Source organism: Elephas maximus, chromosome 1 (genome assembly GCF_024166365.1).
Source record: "Elephas maximus indicus isolate mEleMax1 chromosome 1, mEleMax1 primary haplotype, whole genome shotgun sequence".
Lineage (NCBI taxonomy): Eukaryota > Metazoa > Chordata > Mammalia > Proboscidea > Elephantidae > Elephas > Elephas maximus.
Genome location: NC_064819.1, coordinates 107,808,470 through 107,830,696, shown reverse-complemented (window position 1 = coordinate 107,830,696; position 22,227 = coordinate 107,808,470). Strand labels below are relative to the sequence as shown.

The 22,227-nt window shown below is 43.6% G+C and overlaps 1 protein-coding gene across 1 annotated transcript in view; it reads left to right on the top strand.

Moving 5' to 3' along the window:
- Positions 1-4,911: 4,911 nt before the first annotated feature.
- ZNF318 (zinc finger protein 318) overlaps positions 4,912-22,227 on the top strand; it is a 30,632-nt gene continuing 13,316 nt past the window's right edge. Inside the window, exons 1-5 of the mRNA XM_049892652.1 lie at positions 4,912-5,520; positions 8,900-9,051; positions 14,157-14,796; positions 15,814-17,262; positions 18,990-19,089. Coding sequence (XP_049748609.1) covers positions 5,065-5,520; positions 8,900-9,051; positions 14,157-14,796; positions 15,814-17,262; positions 18,990-19,089 — 2,797 coding nt within the window. The 5' untranslated portion in view covers positions 4,912-5,064. The remainder of the gene's footprint in view (positions 5,521-8,899; positions 9,052-14,156; positions 14,797-15,813; positions 17,263-18,989; positions 19,090-22,227) is intronic.

Below are 22,227 nucleotides of genomic sequence, written 5' to 3'. Positions count from 1 at the left end.
AGCTATCATTTATATATTGTGGATATGAGCCCTTGATTGGTTTTATGTATGGCCTGTATCTTTTCCCACTTTGATACTTGAGTTTTCACTCTCTTAATGGTGTCTCTTGACAAACAGAAGTTCTTAATTTTAATGAAATGAAATATATCAATATTTTCCTTATTGGTTGTGTTAGACTGGGTTCTCCAGACACCAGAGCCTGGTTTATTTTATTACGGAGTCCAGGGAACAAAAGTGAGGAACAAGGGGATTGAAGCAGGAAAGGAAGGCCAGCCAAAATAAGAATGCTTCATCAAGCTGATGCTGCCAAATTAAACTGATCTGGGGACTGTGCCTTCAACAAACTGTATCTTAGCACCACCCTGGGAGAAGTGAGATAGGGGAAGAGATGGGGGGTGGGAGGTTTGTCCATTGGCTCCTATCTCCCACTGATAAAAATTCCATCCCATGGGGCATTGTGTCCCTCATACCTTCAGGTTGCACGTATGAGTTTATATCTTGAAAAACAGACACATGCACACACACAAAAAAAACCTTTACTATCATTTTAAAGAGCGCTGGTGGCACAATGGTTAATTAGTACTGGGCTGTAATTGAAAGGTTGGTGGTTCAAACCCGCCCAGCATCTCCAGGGGAGAAAAATCTGCTTCCATAAAGATTACAGCCTAGGAAGTCCTATGGAGCAGTTCTACTCTGTCAGTGGGGTCACCACAAGTCGAAATCAACTCCTCAGCACCTAACAATAACAGCCACTACCAGTAGTCATTTTAGTGGGGTTTAGGGTTGAATAGTGATAAACGCATGGATCAAACCTACCACATTTAACAGAAAATTCATATTTTCTAATAGAAACATCGGTGATATCAGGGTATTATCATTCTGGTCATTAGCAGGGAGTGCCTAGGCTCAGGTTCTGCTCTAAAGACTGTCAATGTTTTTGTCTTCTCATTCATTTGGCACATAGCTTTGCATAAAGCTATTGCTTCAAGCAGAAGGTTGGCGACAGTTTTGTTCACCTTCCTCATCGGGGTAGGGATGTCCCTGTTTTCAAGCTGAAAGCCTTGCCCAGGTCCTCTACCTCCTGGTGGGACTTAAGTCTCCATTATCTCACAGAAGTCAAATCTCTTGCTTCTAGACTCATTTCAAAGTATTAGCATATTCACTGGGGCGGGGGTGGGGGGCGATATCTTGTTTTAGAGCTTAGGTCTCTTTACTTTTCTCTTTTCATATTTTATCTGTCATTGCTATATGTCTGTTCCAGTGTGCATCAAAGCCTTAACCATTCCACTATTCTGGTCAGAATTTTAATAGAAATTCTTGAATTGATGACAGACAACAGTTGTGACAGGATGTTAATTTAGATCCTTCTTCTAGTCTTTCTTTTCTGTTGTTTTTTCTTGTCTGGAATTTTAGTAAAACCTCGAAGACAGAAAGCAACACAATAGATGCCAGATACCTCCCTCCTCCCATCTTAAAGGAGGATGGTAAGAGATTGTGAACCTAGTAAGCCTACATTACTGATCACCCACATCCGGTCTACATGAGAGAACGAATGCTGTGTTGGATAGTTACCTGTGGGCTTTCTGTTTCTTTGCCCAGCACTGTGGATGGAGAGGGGCCTTTCCCTTTGTCTAAAGCCAAATGAAGGAGAGACCTTCATTAGAACTATTCAGAATGATTGGCCTGTGTCTCCTAGGGTTTGGATGACTTAACTCCCACCTGACTATTGGCCCTGGAAAGGCAGACCAAGGTGGTGGTATGGAGAGAGAACCCCATTGTCCTTGCCAACAAGGGAAAGATGAACGAATTGTCCTGTGGGCCAAGTGTACCTGGAAGAAAACTAACCTGGGATCATTTAAGAGGGATCCTTCACGTGAGATAAGTCCAGATGGAAAGGGACTCTAGAGGTGTTAGCTTTACACGAGGTGAACCTCCAAAAGGCCAAGGACTGGGCAGTCAACCAAAGGAGGCACATTGCCCAGGTCCCAGCAAAAGAGCCCTAAAAAAGCTCACAAAGATTTTATAAGTGAGAAAAAGCCAACATTTGCGAGTCCTAGTTAAGAGTTGGAAACCCTGGTGCCATTGTAGTTAAGTGCTACCACTGCCAAACAAAAGGTTGGCAGTTCAAATCCACTAGGTGCTCCTTGGAAACTCTATGGGGGCAGTTCTACTCTGTCCTATAGGGCTGCTATGAGTTGGAACCGACTCAATGGGTTTGGTTTTTGGGTTAGTTAAGAGCCATCATTTTCTCAGACTTCTTTCTTTCACTTCCCTCATCAACTCTGGTATCTGGTTTCCTTTAAGGGCCACTTTTTTCACACATACATAAAAAAAAAATTTTAAGTTTCTTAATGTATGTTACACACACCAAGAGAAAACAACAGAAATGAGTTGAGATATGGACAGTAGGCATTTGGCCAGGTTCATTCATTAGCTAGGTAACTCATTCTAAGGTTGAGGTCCCCAGGCTTCAGAAGATTCCACTGCCTCAATCAAGCAGCTTGCTTGGTACACCCCACAGTTTTACATTAAAATCCTGGTTCCTCTCTCCTTAACTGCTGCCCAAAACTAGAGGAAATTGGCAGAAACCGGTTTAGGGGTCATGTGGACATTAGGATAACTTTTTAGCTCATTAAATACCTCATACATAATAACTTCCCTGCCTCTGGGTGGAGTTTAACTCCCATTTTCTGAACATGTATGCACGAAGTTCTATGTAAACCCCATTGCGCCTTCGTAATATGATTAAGAACATTGCTGATTTAACTTGCGTGAGCTTCCTACTTATAAACCCCTTCCCGCTCACCAGTTGCCGATCAGTCTTGGCAGCAGCAGCCCTGACTGTTTCTTTCCTTGTGCAACGAAATAAAGGCTCCTTTGCATTCTCCCACCTAGGTCCTCGTTTTTTTGGCTGAGGCGAGTCCCCCTGAGCAGAGCCTGGGGTTCCCACCTGGCAACAATTCCTTCACTACGGCTTCCCAGCTTATGTAGTCTGAATTCATGTTTCACATTAAACTTGGCTATCCATCCATAAAAAATAATTTTAGATTTTAACTCAGTGGATTCTGTGAGGATTCATAATAAAATTCCAGATGAACTAAAGATGGGAAACAAAATTATTAAAGTCTTAAAGAAATATAGAATATGTGACAATGCTAGCATGGGGAAGGTTTCCTTAAGCAAACCACAAAGCCCAAAAATCTGAGATCAGACGTTCCAATACCTATAGGGACCAAGCAAGTAATGTCAAGGAGTAAAGCAAACTGGTATAAGAAAAACCAACTAATAAAGATTTTCAACTTTATTTTTACTGAGCTATTATCGTATGCCATATTACAAGCATGTGAAAATGGATATATTTTATATAGAATCATATAAATTAGAAAATGAAAATCTTTTATAACTAAACTTTTTTTTGTTTCACCTTTGCTTTGGAAGCAGAAATCTAATTTCTTCTACCCATTTCAGGTTTTGTTATTTCTAGTTGATAGGTGAAAAATGTTCAGCCATTGATTTCAAAGAGTTTGACTAGTCAGGGCCAAGGCTTTTGTTTGTTCGTTTGACCACTGTATTTCCTCTTTTGTGCGTTTTCTTGTTTTTTGTTCTTAGGATGCAAGCCCTGAGCCTGGAGACTATCCCTACAGCACAGCTTCTGTGAAAATTCCAGCCATAGAGTTGGGGTCTGGATAGCTCACCAAATGTTCTCCAGGCCTCCTTGGTCATGATGTGGGGCCCCTCGTGGTGTGTGACCTTCACCATTATCACCAGTGCTCTGTTTGAGAGGTACGGACACCTACCGAAAATTTACTCTGATGTGTTTCGATTTGAGGGAGTTTAATTTTCACCCCGCCTTTCCTACTTACCCATCTTCAATTTCAACCTCTAGAAATCAGGCAAATTGGAAAGTAGGCCAGCGCTGTTGTGCTACTTCTGTGCAGACCAGAACATGGGTGTTCGCTTTTGTCACGGTGCTAACCTCCAAACTAGCTAACATTTATAAGTTATTTATATTCCCATCATTTATAACCATTTATTGTCATCACGGAAACCCTGGTGGCGTAGTGGTTAAGTGCTACTGCTACGGCTGCTAACCTAGAGGTCTGGCAGTTCCAATCCGCCAGGCGCTCCTTGGAAACTGTTATCAGGCAGTTCTACTCTGTCCTATAGGGTTGCTATGAATCAGAATCCACTCGACGGCAGTGGGTTTAGTTTGGTATTGTCACCACACCAGGAGCCCCGGTGGGGCAGTGGTTAAGCGCTAGGCTACTACCCGAAAGGCTGGAGGTTCAAACCCACCCAGTGGATCCGGAAGATGTGGCAGTCTGCTCCTCTAAAGATTGCAGCCTTGGAACCCAATGGGGGTAGTTCTACTCTGTCCTACCGGGTCGCTATGAGTCCGAATGGAGTTGACCGTAACGGATTTGGTTGTGGTTAGTATTGTCTCTACATAAGGTCGCTATGAGTCGCAGCCAACTCAGCGGCACCTAATTGTCTCCACATAAGACAGGGTTGGGGATAGGGGAAAGGGAGATGTTCCCACTGCCTCGCAGCCAGCCCGTCCCGAAGCCTCAGGGATCCCTGGAACACCTCGCATCTCCGGCTAATCTTTTCTTTTTCGCCCCGGGCCGCAGAGCCTCAGGGTCACGTGATCGTCTGGGAAAGGGAAGTGGGCAGCCGAGTGACCGCCATCTTGCCAGTTTGGGGCGGAGCGTGCAGAACTCAGGTCGCGCGCTTCACTTCCCCGCCCCCTCACCGAGGCTTGCCCGGGCTTCCGTGCTCCTCCCCTTCTCCCTGGCGCTGTGAGTGGAGGAGCCGGAAGCCCCGCGGGAGGGGATGGGGGAGTGGGGGGGGGGTGCCGGGAGCGTGCTCGCGCTCTCCAACCGCCAGCCACTGCTGCGGGGGCGCGCTCGGCCGGGCCCCCGGGCGGCGCGGGGCCGAGGAGGAGGGGATTGCTCTTGCTGCGGGGGCGGCGCGCAGCGGCTGTAGCTGCGGCGGCGCGCTCGGGGCCGACGTCCAGGTTGCCGCCGGGTCGGACCTGCCGCCGTGGCCCCTGCAGCCGGAGCCATGTACCGCAGCGGTGCGCGCTCCTCCGTCTCTTCGCACCGGCCTAAAGACAGCGGCGGGGGCGGCTCGCGTAGCGGCCGCAACTCCGGCTCTTCCTCAGGCCCGGCTCGCCGCGCCTCGCCGCCGCCCTCCGGTTCCTCCTCGTCGCGTACCCCGGCCCGCCGGCCCCGCTCGCCCTCAGGGCACCGCAGCCACCGGGCCTCGCCGTCCCCGCCGCGGGGTCGCCGCGGGTCCCCGTCCCCGCCCCGCGGCCGCCGGGCCTCTCCGTCCCCGCCGCGGGGTCGCCGCGGCTCCCCGTCCCCGCCGCGGGCCCGTCGCGGCTCCCCGTCGCCGCTGCGGAGCCGACGACTCTTCCCGCCGGGCCCACCCGCCTTCAGAGGCAGCAGCCGGGGGGAGTCCCGCTCCGACTTCGCCCGGGACTGCCGCGGAGACCATCCAGGCGACAGCGGCAGCCGGGTAATTCCACCCCTCACCCGGGAATCCCCCCCGTCCCAGTGCCCGGGGTTCTCGCTTCCAGCAACGCCCGTAGCCGGGGCTCCCCGAGGCCTCCAGGCCAGGGTCTCAAAATCGAAGGCCTGTCCCCGCCACGGTCCCCCTCAGCGACGCCGAAGGCGCCCCGTCAGCCCTGTGAGCTTCATTGACACAATAACGGACTCGGGCCCGGCACGGGCGCCCGGTCGGGAAGGGGTGCCCCATTTCCTTGGAAAAGACTATTTCTTTCACTCTGGTGAGGTGTGGAAAAGTTTGCCACAGGCAGGGGGATTTCGCCCGAACCGTGTGCCTTGTACTTTTTGGATAGTTGACATTTCCTCAGAGTTCGGGGTTTTGAATCAATTCCCTTAGACCTGAACTGCCCCCTGGGTCTTAGAAAAGGAGGTGAAATTTCCATCTTTGTGGCGAGATAGGAATGCTTGAGTCTTACCAGGGTAGAGACCTGCAGTGGAAGATGTTAGCTACATAAATTGGAGCTGTTTCTCTGAAATAAAGTGTGCATAACCACAGTCATTGTAGTAACTGCCACCACTTAACTGAGTTACATGGCAGGAATTATGCTTAGTCCCTCACTTTATATGTTCTCTTTTCATCCTCACAGCCCTATGAGGTGAGACAGTTAGTGGTATTCCTTACAGTACAGCTGAGGGAACCCAGAGGGGTTGTAAGTAACTTGACCAAGTTCACAGAACTAAGAAGTGGCAGAGCTGTGATTTAATTCCAATCTGCCTGGTTCCCAAAGCCAGAATTTTGATGGGTGTGTTTTGCTGCTAGAGGACCAGAGGGTGAGGTTAAGAAGTTTAGCTTAGACATAATCTTGACTTTTCACGGTAACCACCACTCTAGTACAGTCTCTGGTGTTTTGGAATTTGATTTTATTTTTTCATTTCAGCAAACTTTTTAAACCGTTGACAAAGTTTTTGTTTTCTTGAGTGGCTGTCTAACATGTGTCTAAGTGTTCTAGGAACTCTGGTCATAGGTGATTGGCTTATCACTATGTTAAGATTTTCGAAGCCAGGCAGTGTCAATGTGAGGGTCAGTCACTACACAGGAAGCAGGAAGAACTATACTTGTTCCCACAACCTTCCTCTGCATCTCCAGTGCACAACTTCTTTGCCCCTGTCTTTTCTGTCTCAGCAAATGGCATCACTCATTGCTCAAGTCAGAAACAGTCATCTTTGTCTCTCTTCTTCCCACGTACAGTCCACCACCAACCTTGTCAGCTCTACCTCCAAAGTACATCCTGAAAACTGACCTTTTTCTGCCTCAGCTCTGGTTTAAGCCTTATTACTTCTTGCCTAGAGTACTGCGTTAGGCTTTTTTACACTTTATTCTTGCTACCCTCCAGTTTATTCTGTGCACAGCAGTCAAAAAATGATCTTTTAAAACCTTCATTTTATACATTTGACAAATATTTATTGAGCATCTTATATGTTCTAGACACTATTCTGGGTACTGAGGATATGACAGTGAACAAACTGACAAAAACCGCTGCCCTTGTAGAACTTGTATTCTAGCAGGGGGAGCTAGTTAAAAGATCAAGAAGTAAAATGCTACGGCATGTTAAATGTGTTAAAGTGCTGAAAAGAAAGTAGAACAGAGAAGTTATAATTTTTCATAGGGTGACCAGGGAAGACTTCCTGAGAACGTGGCTTTTGCATAAAGACTTGAAGTAGGTGATGATGTGGGCCATGCAAGCATTTAGAGGAAGAATGTAGTCAGATCACGTCATTCGCCTGGCTAAAACCCTTCTGTTGCCTCTTATTACACTAAAATAAAATATGCATTTCTTAACCATGGCCTCTGCCTTTCTTCATCTCTTCTGTCACTTTGCTACAGCCACACTGGCTCTGTTACTCAAAACACACAAACTCATTACCAAGGTTGCTCTTCCCTTTGCCTGAAACATCCTTACACCTGTTCTTTGCAAGGCTGATGTCTCATCTTTCAGGCCTAGGTGAAATGATACCTACAAAACAAACCCACTGCTGTGGAGTCATAGTGACCCAATAGGACAGAGTAGAACTGCCCCGTAAGGCTTACAAAGCTGTAACGTTTACAGAAGCAGACTGCCGCATCTTTGTCCCATGGAGCAGCTGGTGAATTCAGACTGCCAACCTTTTAGTTAACAGCCTAGGGCTTAACATCTGTGCCACCAGGGCTTCTTGGAAAAGCCTTCTCTAATTATTCTATGTAAAGTAGCTCCTCCTTTTCCCCAGTCTCTTTCATGTTATGTTTTTATGACTTTATAGCACTTATTGCTATACACTCTTTTTTTTAAAACCTGTTTTTGGCTTGTGTGCTTCACTAGAATGTATAGGTTCTAAGAGCAGAGACTTTATTCATTCCTCTATTCCCATGCCCAGTCAGTAAAAGAATGAGAGGTCACTGATTGGGAGGTAAACGAATCATTTATAAGGATCAACCCAAAGCTGGTTCCTATGAGGCGGATGTTAGAGATGTCCCAAATGTCTGACTTTTCCAGGTTGCAGCACCACTCCATCATCTGTAACATCAACTATTCCCTGTCACCTCAGTACTCTCCCACCTGTCTTTGGTTCCCTAATTTGCTGCAGCGTCTCACAGAACTCACGAACCATATGTAGGAAATGGCCCATGTGGTTGTGGAGGCTGGCAGATCCCAAATTCATGGGTCAGGCGTAGACTTCTCCCTGGCCCTCAGTCTCTGCCCAAAGGCACTCAGTTTTCTCACTCTGTGGGCCAAGAAACCACTGCTGTCTCCTGCAGGTCTCTGCTGTGGGTCTCTCCTTTGGTGGTGTTAGGCTCTCCTCTCTGCTCTTTTTTGGCTCTCTTAAGGCAAAACTGACCAGTCCCTTTGGTGGGCCACAGCTATCTTTGATTTGTACAGCCCCACCCGATCATCTGGGTGGCAGTCACAAGACCACGGCTAGAAAGGCCACACACAAAAGTAATTAATTGCACTGCAGGTGGTTGGAGATGTGAGGTTTTATCTCTAAAAAAATGATACTTTTTAAAAAGGTCTTTATTTTTTCGGAATGGTATCTCATGAAAGAGGAGCACTGAAGGTGCCTTGGTTAAAGTGCTCAGCGGTTCCAACCCACCAGCTGCACTGAGGGAGAAGGATGTGGCATTCTGCTTCCGTAAAGATTTACAGCCTTGGAAACCCTGTAGGGCAGTTCCGTTGGATCCTATAGGGTTGCTATGAGTCAAAATCAACTCAGCGGCCATGGGTTTGGTGGGATTTTACCATAATCATTTCTTACCTTGTTCAACCACACCTTCTGACTAGGCAGAAGAGCGTATTTGGGTGTAGGAATGTCTTGACACTACTTGACTACCGTTTTACCCTTTACTTTCGTAGAGACATTCTCCTGGTCTGCGTTCTGATTCTTCCTTGGAACAGAGTTTGAGGATCACTGTTGGCAATGACCACTTCTGTGTTGGCACACCAGAACGGAGACGGCTTAGTGATCGGCTGGGGTCACCAGTGGATAATCTGGAGGATGTGGACAGGTAGGCCTCGCCCAAGTCAAGGCACACTACAGTAGTCCTTGAAGGCAGCAATGTTGTTGTTTTCTTAGTGTTGTATTTGAAAGGATAGTGCCAGCACTGAAGTTATGCGCTATGGTCATGTGTCCAGTACGAAGTGTAACAATGGAAAAGGTTTTCTAAGGGGGAAGGGTATATTGATGTGAACTTTGTTGCTGAATGAATTCGGTAGCATCCTGACCCAACTGCAAAGAATAAGACTGAGGGGATGTAGAGTTTGCTAAATCAAAGCATTGAGATGATATGAGTTCTGAAATATTGGAACTAGGGGCAGTTTCTGAAAAGGAGAAGTTCTGAACAGAATAGGAGATCATTTTTTAATGATGTTGTTTTTCAGCTTGTCTAGACTGAAATGTAGTTTCAGAAAGGGTTTAGATAAATGTGTATTTAATATGTGTATATTAAATAGGAATTAATAGCAAGTTAGAAATCTTTAAAAATGTGTATGTTCAGTTATTACTTTACAACTATTGAGTGTTGAGGAGAGGCAAATGCATTCCACACAGCGTTAAATGTAGACCACAGGTACTAGGAACTTAATTATACATGAGAAGTAAATAATCACATTAGGTGTTTTTTTATTTTGTAGTAGTCAAGATTGTGAGGATGGCAGTGGAGGAAAGCACTCTTTCTGAAAGCTGAGAGCATGTCTCTAATCATCTCTGCCAAGCACATTGGGAATTAACCAAATGATTAGCAGCAGCAATAAATCTATGTAACGTCCTGTCAAACAGACTTTCCATGCAGTGGTATACAGAGCATAGGCAGGCAGGTGGGGGACAGCTGGGCAGGAAGCCTGAGGACCAGTACTGCACTTGGGTAATGCTTACTTCAAAGCTGCAGTGGCTGTGGATGCAGAAAAGCAAGGTAAGACAGTCCTACGTGATATAGTACTGAAGCTTCTGGAAATTGGGCTGTCAAGGCATGTGACTGTATCACTTATTTGAGACAACAAGCCCTTGCTCTTTCGGCTGCTTCTGTTTTGGGAGATGATTGAGTAGGCAGTCTGGGTAGGTGGTACATGGTGTGATTCTCTTCCTTCCTTGATGAGGTTTTGAGGTAACTTCAGCATTTCCTCTTGGTAGGCCTAGGGTGTCACTTCTCCTTTGTATAAACTTTGCTATGTGTGTATGCTTCAGATAACCAATTGTCTGTATTTAAGTTATGAAAATAAAAATATTTTTCTTAGGGAGTTTAGAATAGTAATCTTCTTTCCTAGAGTTACATGTTAGAGAAAGCGAGGTTAAGGCTCTGAAAGGAAGTACAAGGCCATTCTTTACACATTTTGCTCCCTGTACATCTGTGTTCCTTTCCTCTTGCTTCGTATAGTTTGTGTGGATAATTACTGTGCATTAAAACCAGGCCATAGGACTCTTGGCATATTTGGATATCTCCTGAGAGTGAGTCTAGTCTCAGCCAATGAAATAAACCATTTCCAGCCTTTGTATATAGATACTTTTTACCCCCTGAGCCCTGATGTTTTTTCCCTTCTTTTACTGAATTTGTTAAATTTTATATCAGGTTTGAGTTACAGCCAAGTTGCCGGAGTTGTCTCTGTCCTCAGCTTGGCGGGACTGTAACTTATTCTGAAAAGGGAGTATGAGCATGTTGTGTGAAAAAGTCTAAAACACTTCTAAAACCATGTGGATGTGAGGTTGATTTCCTCTGGTTATCAAAGAACTCTACACATTATACGTTCCATTCATGGAATTCTTATCTCCTAGCTCCTTCTTGGCCTTGACATAGGTTGAAGTCAGGTTTGTTTTGTTTTGTTTTTTGTCTGTGATCTGCCTTAGGGAAAAGACAGAAGGAAGCAGCTTTCTTGGCGCCATTTGGAGAGTCAGCAAAGGAAAGAATGAGAAGTGTGGGCTCAGAAGGACCTTTTTTCTTTTTTTATCATACACATTTTTAAACAGCTTTATTCAGATATAAATCACACACCATACAACTCACCCATTAAATTGTTCAATTCACAAAGTTATGAATCCACCACTACAACCAATTTTAGAACATTTTCATTGCCCGGAAAAGAAACCCCACACCCCTTAAGTATCACCCCGCAGACCCCTTATGTCATCATCCCTAGGCAACCGCCTGTCTACTTTCTTTTTGAGATTTGCCTATTCTGGATATTTTGTATAAATGAATTCATGACAATATATGATCCTTTGTGACTAGCTTCTTTCTCTTAGCATAGTATTTTCAGGGTTCATGTATGTTATATCATATATCATCATTCCATCATTCCTTTTTGTTGCTGATAATATTTCTTTGTCTGGATATACTGTGTTTTCGTTTATCCATTCCTCAGTGATGGGCATTTGGGTTGTCTCCAGTTTTTGGCTGTTTCAAATAACGCTTCGGTGAACATTTGTGCACAAGCTTTTATGTGGACATGTTATATACATTTTTAAACTCGTTTTAATACACATTTTTAAACACATTGAGTCCCCATGTACCCATCACTCACATTAACAATCAATTTTTTAAAAAGATAGACCTTATTTTAGAAAAGAGTTGGACTTAACCAAGCCTTTCAGAGAGAATTCTTCACTGGACTATTCCTGGTTACAGGAGATGGGAGCTCTTTTCAGGGCTCATTGTTACTGCAGCTAGTTCTCTGTCTTATCCTTTGGAGTGTTGGGGAACGGAGACATAAGTTTCTAATAGCAACCTGATTTCTGCTTTTATTTACATGATAACTCATTCTTTCATTGTTTTTTTGTTTTAGTTTTTGCCTCTTGCTGGAGATTGCAAGTGTGGAATTGAGACTTTCTGAGAGCCATCTCATTTCAAGCTTCTTGATATTTATTGCTAGACTAGAGCCTGAGCTAGTATGTTATTTAATGGTGACATGTAATACTCGTAGCCAGGAGCTGGACATGGGAACATGGATGAACTTGCTACAAGCTGTGGAGACCATGTTTTCCCCCATACTGATACGATCAGAGGCTTTTTGTATGGTAGGTGGTGTTTCAGCAACAGTGACTCAATTCAAGGACATTCCTCCTTGGAAAGAGGTGTGGAGAGTTATTCATGGCCAACAGACTTACAGAACCAAACTTTCTATTGCAGTTACTTTTTTTTTTTTTAATTGTGGTACCATCTGTATAACATAAATTTTGCCATTTTAAGTGTACAATCCAGTGACTGTAATTACACTCACAGTGTTGTGCAACCATCATCACTGTTATTTCAAAAACTTTTTCATCACCCCAAATAGAAACTCAGCACCCATTAAGCAGTAACTCCCCACTTTCCCCCTTCCCTAACCCCTGTAACCATTAGCCTACCTTTGTCTCTATGCATTCTACAGTTACATTTGATTTCCAGTTCTTTCTCACTACACTGAGACCTTAGAATTCCCCAGATTCTTGTGGAGGAGGTGGATCACAGGGACCTGGATTCTCAAAGGTGGCACTCTTGCAGAGGGGGTGATAGTTTATCTTTGCTGGCTTTTCCTAAAGTTGTTTATAGCTGTTGCCTAGGCCTAATACATGGCCGGTGAGTAAGAAAAGAACTTTTTGATGTTTTGCTAACTCTGCAGAAACAAAAAAAGTCATTTCTAGAAACTCACTAAAAACAAAAGTTAGGTACTAGAAAAAGACCTGGATGGTAATTGTGAAGCCCTGGTGGCACAGTGGTTAAAGCGTTCGGCTGCTAACCAAAAGATTTGGTGGTTCGAACCTACCGGCCGCTCTGCAAGAGAAAGATGTGACAATCTGCTTCCATAAGAATTTGCAGCCTTGGAAATCCTATGAGGCATTTCCATCCTGTTCTGTAGGGTCGCTGTGAGTCAGAATCAGTTCTACAGCTGTGGGTTTGGTTTTTTTGGTTTGGATGGTAATTATCACTCTGGATTATGAGTGACACATGAGCACTTTAATTTTTGTTCAAATTACTTAAAAGGTATATTCTTAAAGTGTTAGAGGATCTTTATTTCTCTTTATAATTTAAATCAGAAACTTCCTTTTTGTGCCATAGGAGCTCCATGGGTATAGTGCACAAAAAGACTAAGACTACTGTGTGTGACTTAGAGTTCTGAGCTGAAAGGATAGCTAGATGCCCCATCCTGTATTTCCGTCTCCATGACACGAAGAGCCAAGACCTTTTTACGTCTATGAAATAAAAATAGCGAGCCAAAGCATCACTTAATCTTTCCTGGGTTTAAGATTGCAGAGTGTGGATATCCAGGCAAGGCAGGAAAGAGGGTGACGAAACAGGCTGAGGGAGTTCTGTGGCTTTTAATATGTGAGCCAGCAAGACAAAGCATTGGAGAATCTTTAAAAACTTCTGAGAAAACCATGCCAATCAGATAGATCAGTAGTTTTAAAAAATTTTTCCCTACAGAGAAACCCATTTTCCAAATTCATTATTGTTTAAAACTGTAATATTTAAGCACAATAAGTTGGGGCTAGTTATGATTTGAAAGGAGTGGAAGGCCCAGAGCCCTGCCTGGTGGTTTGCGTTTCCAGTGCTCAGCTTCTGAGCACTCTTAAGAATCTCTGTGGAACTCAGCTTAAAAACCATTGACGTAAACCAGTGTTTTTCAAACTTTAAAGTGCATATTAACTACCTGGAGAACTTGTCAAAATGCAGATTCTGATTCAGTAGGTCTGGGGTGAATCTGCATTTCTAAAAAGTTCCAGGTAATAGTAATGCTGCTGTGACCTGGACCACACTTTGAATAGGAAGGAACTAGAATTTAGCTAGTGTGGAGTTGTGTAATCTGGGGCTCTTTGTAGTCTGTTAGTGGCGTTTTCACATCTCCCAAACCATAGCATGATACTTTGCATCCCCAAAGTCTAGTCAAAAAAATTATCCTAAGAGTACTGTCTAGATATATTGGTGATATTTCCCCTTGATTAGAAACTGAAGCTATTGTGCTCCTGAGGAAAGGAAGAGGAAATGTCCCATGGATATACATAGATTTGTTCTTGGTCTTCATGTTCATTGTCTTTTGCCCCAAACAGCCTATAGTCCTTTTACCAAATGTCACTTTCTTCGCCTTGTCTGGTCTTGCTCTTCCCAAGTCCATTATATTCAGTGATGCTTGTCTCTTTTCTCAGGGATGACCTAACTGATGATTCTGTCTTCACTCGAAGCTCCCAATGTTCTCGAGGTCTTGAGCGATATATTTCCCGGGAGGAGGGGCCTCTTAGTCCCTTCTTGGGACAACTTGATGAGGACTATCGAACAAGAGAAACTTTCCTGCATCGATCTGATTATAGTCCCCATATCGGTTGTCATGATGAACTGTTGCGTGGCACAGAACGGAACAGAGACAAACTCAAAGGCTCCTACTCTGTACGATCTGAGGAGAGAAACCGGGAGGCCAAACGGCCCCGCTACGACGACACAGAGAAGATACACAGCATGGGAGGGACTCACCTGAGTTTTACATCAGGGACCCGCAACTATCGACAGCGTAGACGAAGCCCAAGCCCTAGGTTTCTAGACCCTGAGTTTCGAGAGCTGGACCTTGCTAGGCGAAAGCGAGAGGAAGAAGAGGAACGAAGTAGGAGCTTGAGTCAGGAGCTGGTGGGAGTTGATGGTAGTGGCACCAGCTGTCCTATCCCTGGATTATCAGGTGTCCTACCAGCATCGGAGCCAGAATATTCTTTACATCGGCCTGAGGAAGTATCTGTGATGCCCAAGAAGTCTATTCTGAAGAAGAGGATTGAGGTGGACATGGACCCTTCCATGCAGGTCTCGGCAGCATTTCTTCTTGGGTATCTTGATAGTTCCTCTAATACCTTAAAAGCCTGGTTGCTTTCCTGGGGGCTAATGACCCAAACGGTATCTTTGTAATGTATCGTGAAATGTCATTGTCATGCCTATGAGCTGCACCTTCCAGGACTCCCCAAAGGAACTGTAGACCTCATAATACATCAGTAGAGAGCTTCTATTGCCATAAATAGGCTTTCTAAACAGACATTTTGGATAGTGCCTACAACTGGAAATTTTTTCCCTAAACCGGATAGCCCTATAGGGATCTTTGAATATGCATGTCGTAGAAATGAAGCATAAGGGGCAAAAGGGAGAGGTGATCTGAATTTCCTCATCTCTCTTTAGAGGGAAGACTATATTTGTGAGTGGTAGGACAAAATAGACCAGAAATCAGGTGATTCTGCTTCTGGACCCACTTCTGCAACCAACTTGCTGTGTGATTTTTTTTTTTAGACAAGTCATCTCACCATTCTGGGCCTTGATATTTTTTCCCCACCCATGAAAAGATGGTCAAGCAAGAGGACTTGTTTTTAGCTGTGCTCTTAGGAGCTAAAAGACGCCTTAAAGAGGTGCCTTTGAACACTTAGAGAAGCAAGGGGGAGGCTGAACAGTTAGAATTCCAGAGTTTCCTGTCCCCATTTTAAGAAGGCAGCTCAGCTTTTATGTTTCCTCTATTGGAGAGCCACAGAAAAAATCAGTAAGCTAGAAGATCTCTAAAGCCCTTTTCAATTCATATTCCTTGATAAGGACCATTACACATGGGTGAAGGAGAAGATTGTTCAATCTACGTCATTTCCTATCTCCCCTTGCTACAGCAGAGACAGCTAGAGAGATGGGGACCCATATCTTGAGCCTGGCTAAAGGTACTGTCTCTCCCTTTCACCCATTCTTATCTCTCCAGTATTAACTCAAGAAGTAAAAAAGGTATTTTTATCTCAGTTACTAGTTTTCTTAGATTCTGCATAGGGACTAAATCAGTTGTGTTTGTCTTTGCAGCTCGAGAGATTTTCCAGCAGTACCAGCTCCAGCCAAGATCACACACTCTACTCTGGACACCAGTCTCTTCCACTAAGTGGTGCTATAGCTGCTTTTGCTTCAGAAATTGAGAACAACAAAGAGACTATGGTGGAGACTGCCTTGAAGGAACATCAGGACAACCTCTACCAGTGGGGTTCCCTCCCTGGGATGACCAAAGACAGCAGTCCTCTCAGAGAAAAGTTTGGAAGTTTTCTGTATCACAAAGAGAAATTGGATATGAAGACTGAGGGACCTGAGCGGCACGCAGACTTCTTGCTGCCCCATAAGAGGGCTAGCCAGGACAGCAGTGGTTTTTCCCGCATTCTGAGAATGTTGGCAGATTCTACCAGTACGCAGGAAAAAAGGCGACGTAGCTTCCCTGACATTGAGGATGAGGAGAAATTTCTCTATGGGGATGAAGAAGAGGACTTAAAGGCAGAATCCCCACCAAAGCCCCTTGGGGGCTCTGAGAGTGAAGTTATGAGGCAGAAGGCAAGCTCCCTTCCCTCTTCAGTTCTCTCTGTAAAGCGAGAATCACTAGAAGAGACCAATCCAGAATATGCTAAGATTCATGACTTGCTGAAGACCATAGGACTGGATATTGGAGTAGCAGAGATTAGTAATCTGGCTGCGCGCACCCAAGAACGACTTCATGGCAAGAAGCCATCATCACGTTCCTCAGATGACCGCCGTTCCTCAGTTGACCGACACTTTTCATCTGACTGTCGTTTCTCAGTTGACCGCCATTTCTCAGCTGACCGGCGCTCCTCAGATCCCCACAGACTGGAGAGCAGAGAGGCACACCATAGCAATACCCAGTCCCCAGAGGTGTCCCATCCACACCCAGCCTCCCTCATGGATCCTTACCTGCTCGCAAAAAACAGCCCCCCTTTCCTGAAGTCTGACCATCCAATGGGTCAGGTTGCAGGACCAGAGATGGTTGGCGGTGGGTTTCAGTCATCTGTTGCAGTCAGATGCATGTTGCAGTCAGCCCCATCTGCTCCAATTAGACTTCCACACCCTGCTTCTTTATCTCAGTTTCACATACCGAGGGCCCCTCAGTTTGCTGCAGCGCGAATACCTCCAAACTACCAGGGACCTGCCATTCCCCCTGCCTCCTTTGATGCCTACAGGCACTACATGGCATATGCAGCCACAAGGTGGCCCATGTACCCCACCTCTCAACCGTCAAACCACCCTCTACCTGAACCACACAGAGTGATGCCAGCTACTAAACAAGCTACTCGAAGCCGTCCTAATCTCCGTGTGATTCCCACTGTGACTCCTGATGATCCCAAGCAGGAGGAGTCGGTGCTAAGCTCAGTTCCTTCTGTTCAAGTGCCTGTCCAGGTGCCCATCCCATCACTCATAAGATACAATCCTGAGAAGATCTCTGATGAGAAGAATCGGGCTTCCCAGAAGCAGAAGGTAAGTATTAGCTGTGGGCATCCTGTGCCTATGCCTTCTGTTTTAACAGAAAGTTAATTTTTTTCTTTGAGAGAGGGCTGAAAATTTGTAAGGCCTTTTCACTTTAAGTCCTTTGGAGGCTGCTGTCATTGCCTTTAGTATATATAACCTCTTTGTTTTTTTCCACATAATTTCACAAAAATGAAAAATGACCTTAGGTCCCACAGTGATTTCAAGGCCTTTTTTTTTTTTTGAAGGTCCTTTCCCTAACTGTATTGATAATCTTATAACATTGTGGGTAGGAGCTGGGCGCCTTGAAGTCTTCAATATGATCTCAGAGGGTGGAGAACCAAAATTGGGTTGGGTAAAGGAGGATCAGTAAACTTATATTTCACCCCATGAGTTTCAGATCCTTCCCTTGTAGTGATTATAGGGATTAAAAACTATAATAACTAGGTGTTGCTTGATAATTAAAACAAACCAAGAAATAAGCTTTGCTTGTTTTGCTTTATCAGTGTCTCTAGGAATAATAATACTTTTATGACACTTTTTTTATAAAAGCAATTTTTATGCCATCAAGTTTCATTGGATTTCCACACTTTGGTAAGGAAGCAGAAGCAGGGGTAACCAACCAAAACCAAACCCAGTGCCATCAAGTCGATTTCGACTCATAGTGACCCTACAGGACAGGGTAGAACTGCCCCATAGAGTTTCCAAGGAGCACCTGGCGGACTTGAACTGCCGACCCTTTGGTTAGCAGCCGTAGCACTTAACCACTACACCACCAGAGATTCTGAAGCAGGGGTAGAGGTATAATAATTCTAGGTGTTTTAAAGCAGTAGGTAAAAATTATGTAGGGATGGGGAATACAGAATAGATGAATTCTGAGTGGAAAAATTAATATATATCCTTTATCGTAAAGGTCCTTAATAACAAATAACTTACTGGGCTTAGGAACAGAAAAATGTAATATGTGTAAATCTGTTTTGCTCATAAATCAAGAGCTAAGGAGAAAAAAAAATTGGAGGGCCAAACAACGTTCTCTTAATTTTCCATTGTCCTGGGATACCCTGAACTTGAGTTTTTAGTTATGTTGAAGTCTTTTGGGAAGGAGGAGGATAGGTTCAATAAAAACAAAACTTAAGGCTTTAGACACCGTTTGGAGACTTGGACTTGACTGTCTCTCTTAAGAGCCTAGCACTTAAGTCAGGGCTGATATACACAGGTATTTCACACTAGCCTGTTATAAACAAACCGTATTTGTTTTTTCCCTCAGGCGTTAGTAGTATAGTTGAAAAATTGTGAACTTTAGGCTAGGTATACCTAGATTTTAAATCTACTCTTACTGTGACCTTGGATAAGTTACTTAATCTTTTACAACCTCAATTTTCTTACAGTAAAATAGAGGTCATGAAGATTAGAAAAGATGATACATGTAACACCTATTAATTTTCTTTTTGATGATTCCCTTTGAGTTCAAAACCACTATCTAATAGTTGCTGTCAGTGACTTTAGGTTGACGTTAATAGTATAGGGCTTCCTGTGTAAGAATAGAACTATCTGGGCATTGTAACTCTGAAACTTGGATTGGAATAAAATAACACCTTGACTATAAAGGCAGAATCTTTGGGGGTAGGCCTTTGGTCCTCATATTCAGGTATTACCTAGCATGAGAGCTTATGGAAGAGAGCAGTAGAAAAGGTAGGATGTTGGAGGGCAAAGGGCTGTCTCACTGCTGTGCATTGCAGGTTATTGAAGAGAGGGAAAAGCTGAAGAGTGACCGGGAAGCACGCCAAAAGAAGATGTACTATCTCAGGACTGAACTGGAGCGGCTTCATAAACAACAAGGTACCAGACAGTCCTTTGCATGACTGCCTTTTTGTAGTAACTTGAGCAGGAAACCTAAATAGAGAGCTTTTGGGACTCTCATACAAGGCCTGTGACCTGAGGCCTTACTTTGTAAAAACAAAGTTTGGTAATTAGACTGACAGAAAAGTTCCAATAATAGTGCAAAGAATTCTCAGATACCCTTTTCCAAGATTATTAATATTTTATGACATTTACTCTAGCCTTTTCTCTCAATTTATATATGTATGTAATTTTTACCTGAACTGTTGAAGAGTAGCTTATAAATAAGATACTCTTTCATCCCTAAATACTTAAGTATGTATTTCCTAACAACAATGAATTGTCTTACATAACCAAAATGTACTTACCAAAACTGGAACATTGACAATAATACAATATTATTATCTAGTCTGTAGCTCTAATTCATATTTCACCAGTTGTCCCAATAATGAACTTTATAGCAAAAGAAAATTGAAGATTATGTGACACATTCAGTTGTCATGTTCTTTTAGTCTCCTTTAATCTGTAACAGTTCTTGAGTCTTTGTATTTCATGATACTTTTTAAAATTTTTTTATTTTAAAATAATTTGTTTTCGTTGTTGAGAATATACACAGCAAAACATATACTACTTCAACAATTAGTACATATACAATTTAGTGACATTGATTATTTTCTTCGAGTTGTGCAACCATTCTCATCTTCCTTTTCTGAGTTGTTCCGTCCTCATTGACATAAACTCACTGTCGTCTAAGATTCCTGTCTAACATTTTGAGTTGCTGTTGTCAATTTGACCCCTTATAGATAAATCTTAAAATAGCTCAGTGCTCAAGGCGGACATTCTTTACTAGTTCAGCTAACCTATTGTTTGGTTTTAAGAAGACTTCAGGAGATGTTTTTGGTTTAAGGTTTAAAGATTATCTCAAGGCAGTTATTTCAGGGGTTCTTCCAACCTCTGTGACTCCAGAAAATCTGGATTCTGTGAAAATTTGAAATTCTGTTCTGCATTTCCTCCTTGTGATTAGGATTCTTGTGTAGAATCTTTGATCAAAGTGTTCAGTAATAGTAGCCAGGCACCACCTAGTTCTTCTGGTCTCTTGGCAAAGGAGGCAGTTGTTCATGGAGGCAGTTAGCCACACATTCCATCTTCCCTCCTATTCCTGACTCTCCTTCTTCCTTTGTTGCTCCATGCGAGTAGAGAACAAGTGTTGTACGTTGACCAGCCTCTTGAAAGCTTTTAAGACCCCATACACTACACAGCGAACCAAGATGTAGAACAGAAGCACTAAACATGTTATTAGGCCAATTAACTGGATATCCCATGAAATCATAATCCTAAACCTCCAAACCAAGGAACCAGATCCCGTGAGGTGTTTGGTTGTACATAAGCAGCCTCAGCTCTTCTTTTTCTTTTGTCATTGTTGTAAACATGACATCAGTGTTTTTGAAGAGAGGTCACATATTTTGTAGACAAAAAAAAAAAAAAACCAGACCCACTGCTGTCAAGTCAATTCCAACTGATAGTGCCCCTATAGGACAGAGTAGAACTACCCCACAGAGTTTTCAAGGAGTGCTTGGCAGATTCGAACTTTCCAGCTCTTGGTTAGCAGCCATAGCACTTAACCACTACGCCACCAGGGTTTCCATATTTTGTAGAACGTCCCTTAATTTTGTTTTTTCTGATGTTTCCATGTGGTTAAATTCAGGTTATGTATTTTTGGCAGGAATACCACAGAAGTGATGCCGAGTTCATATTAGGTGTTGCTTTGTCTTGTTACTGGTGATGTTAACTTTGATCATTTGCTTAAACTGGTATCTGCCAGGTTTCTCCACTGTAAAGTTGGTATTTTATACTTTTGATTAATAAGGATCTTGTGGGGGAGATACTTTGAGACTATGTAAAGCATTCAGTTACTCCTCAGATATCCACCCACTGGTTTAACATTCATTGATGAGTCTTGCCTCAGTCAGTTGCTAAATTACGATTTTCTAATTGCGTTATTCCTTCTACTTTTATCAGTTGGCTTTCCACTGTAAGGAGGAGCTCTCCCCCTGTTTATTTCTGTATATCATTGTGAACTCATGAATTCTTTATTTGATAGGTTATAATCTTTTGTTTTAGTTACCTAGTGTTGCTGTAATAGAAATACCACACGTGCGTGACTTTAACAAACAGAAATCTGTTTTCTTAGAGTTTAGGAGGCTAGATGTCCAAGTTCAGGGTGCCAGCTCTAAAGGAAGGCTTTCTTTCTCTGTTGGCTCTGGGGGAAGGTCCTTGTTTCATTGCAACTTCTGTTTCTTGATTCCTTGGAGATCTCATGGGGCATGGCATCTCTCATCCCCTATCTATGCTTTCTAGCAACTTGCCGACTCTGCTGTCTTTCAAATTTTAAAAAAGATTGATTTAAGACACACCCTACACTAAAACCAAAAAAAAAAAAACCAAACCCAGTGCCGTCGAGTCAATTCTGACTCATAGCGACCGTATAGGACAGAGTAGAACTGCCCCATAGAGTTTCCACGGAGCACCTGGCGGATTTACACTGCCATCCCTTTGGTTAGCAGCTGTAGCACTTAACCACTGTGCCACCAGGGTTTCCACCCTACACTAATACTGCCTCATTAACATAACAGAGAAGCCCTGTTCCCAAACGGGATTATAACCACAGGTGTAGTAGAGTTTACAGCACATGTTTTAGGGGGACACAATTCAATCCATGACGTCTTTATTCATTTATTTTCATGCTCAAATTGTCCCAGATATGGCCAGTGGGAGCCCCTTTAAGCTGATACCTATGTCCTTTTGATATGTCCCCATCATTTTTTAAGCACTTCCTTACTTTTTGGCACAAAAAAGATGTTCTTTGATGCCTCATTTTTGATTCCATCTCCATTTATGCTTTCAAAAATTTACACAATGAGGAAAGAACAGAGGAAGACTTCTGTATGCAGCAGTTTGTCGATGGTATGGAAGAACAGAGGGTAGGAGAAGAGTTGCTTTTGACTGGGTTTGGAAACTTAGTTATGAATCCTGTGAGAATTAATACCTGAGGACATGCAGTTTGGGATAAGAGATAACATTGGTTGAGCCTGAGGCAAAACCTAAAACTCAGTGAAGGGAGTTAGTGAAGGATCATTA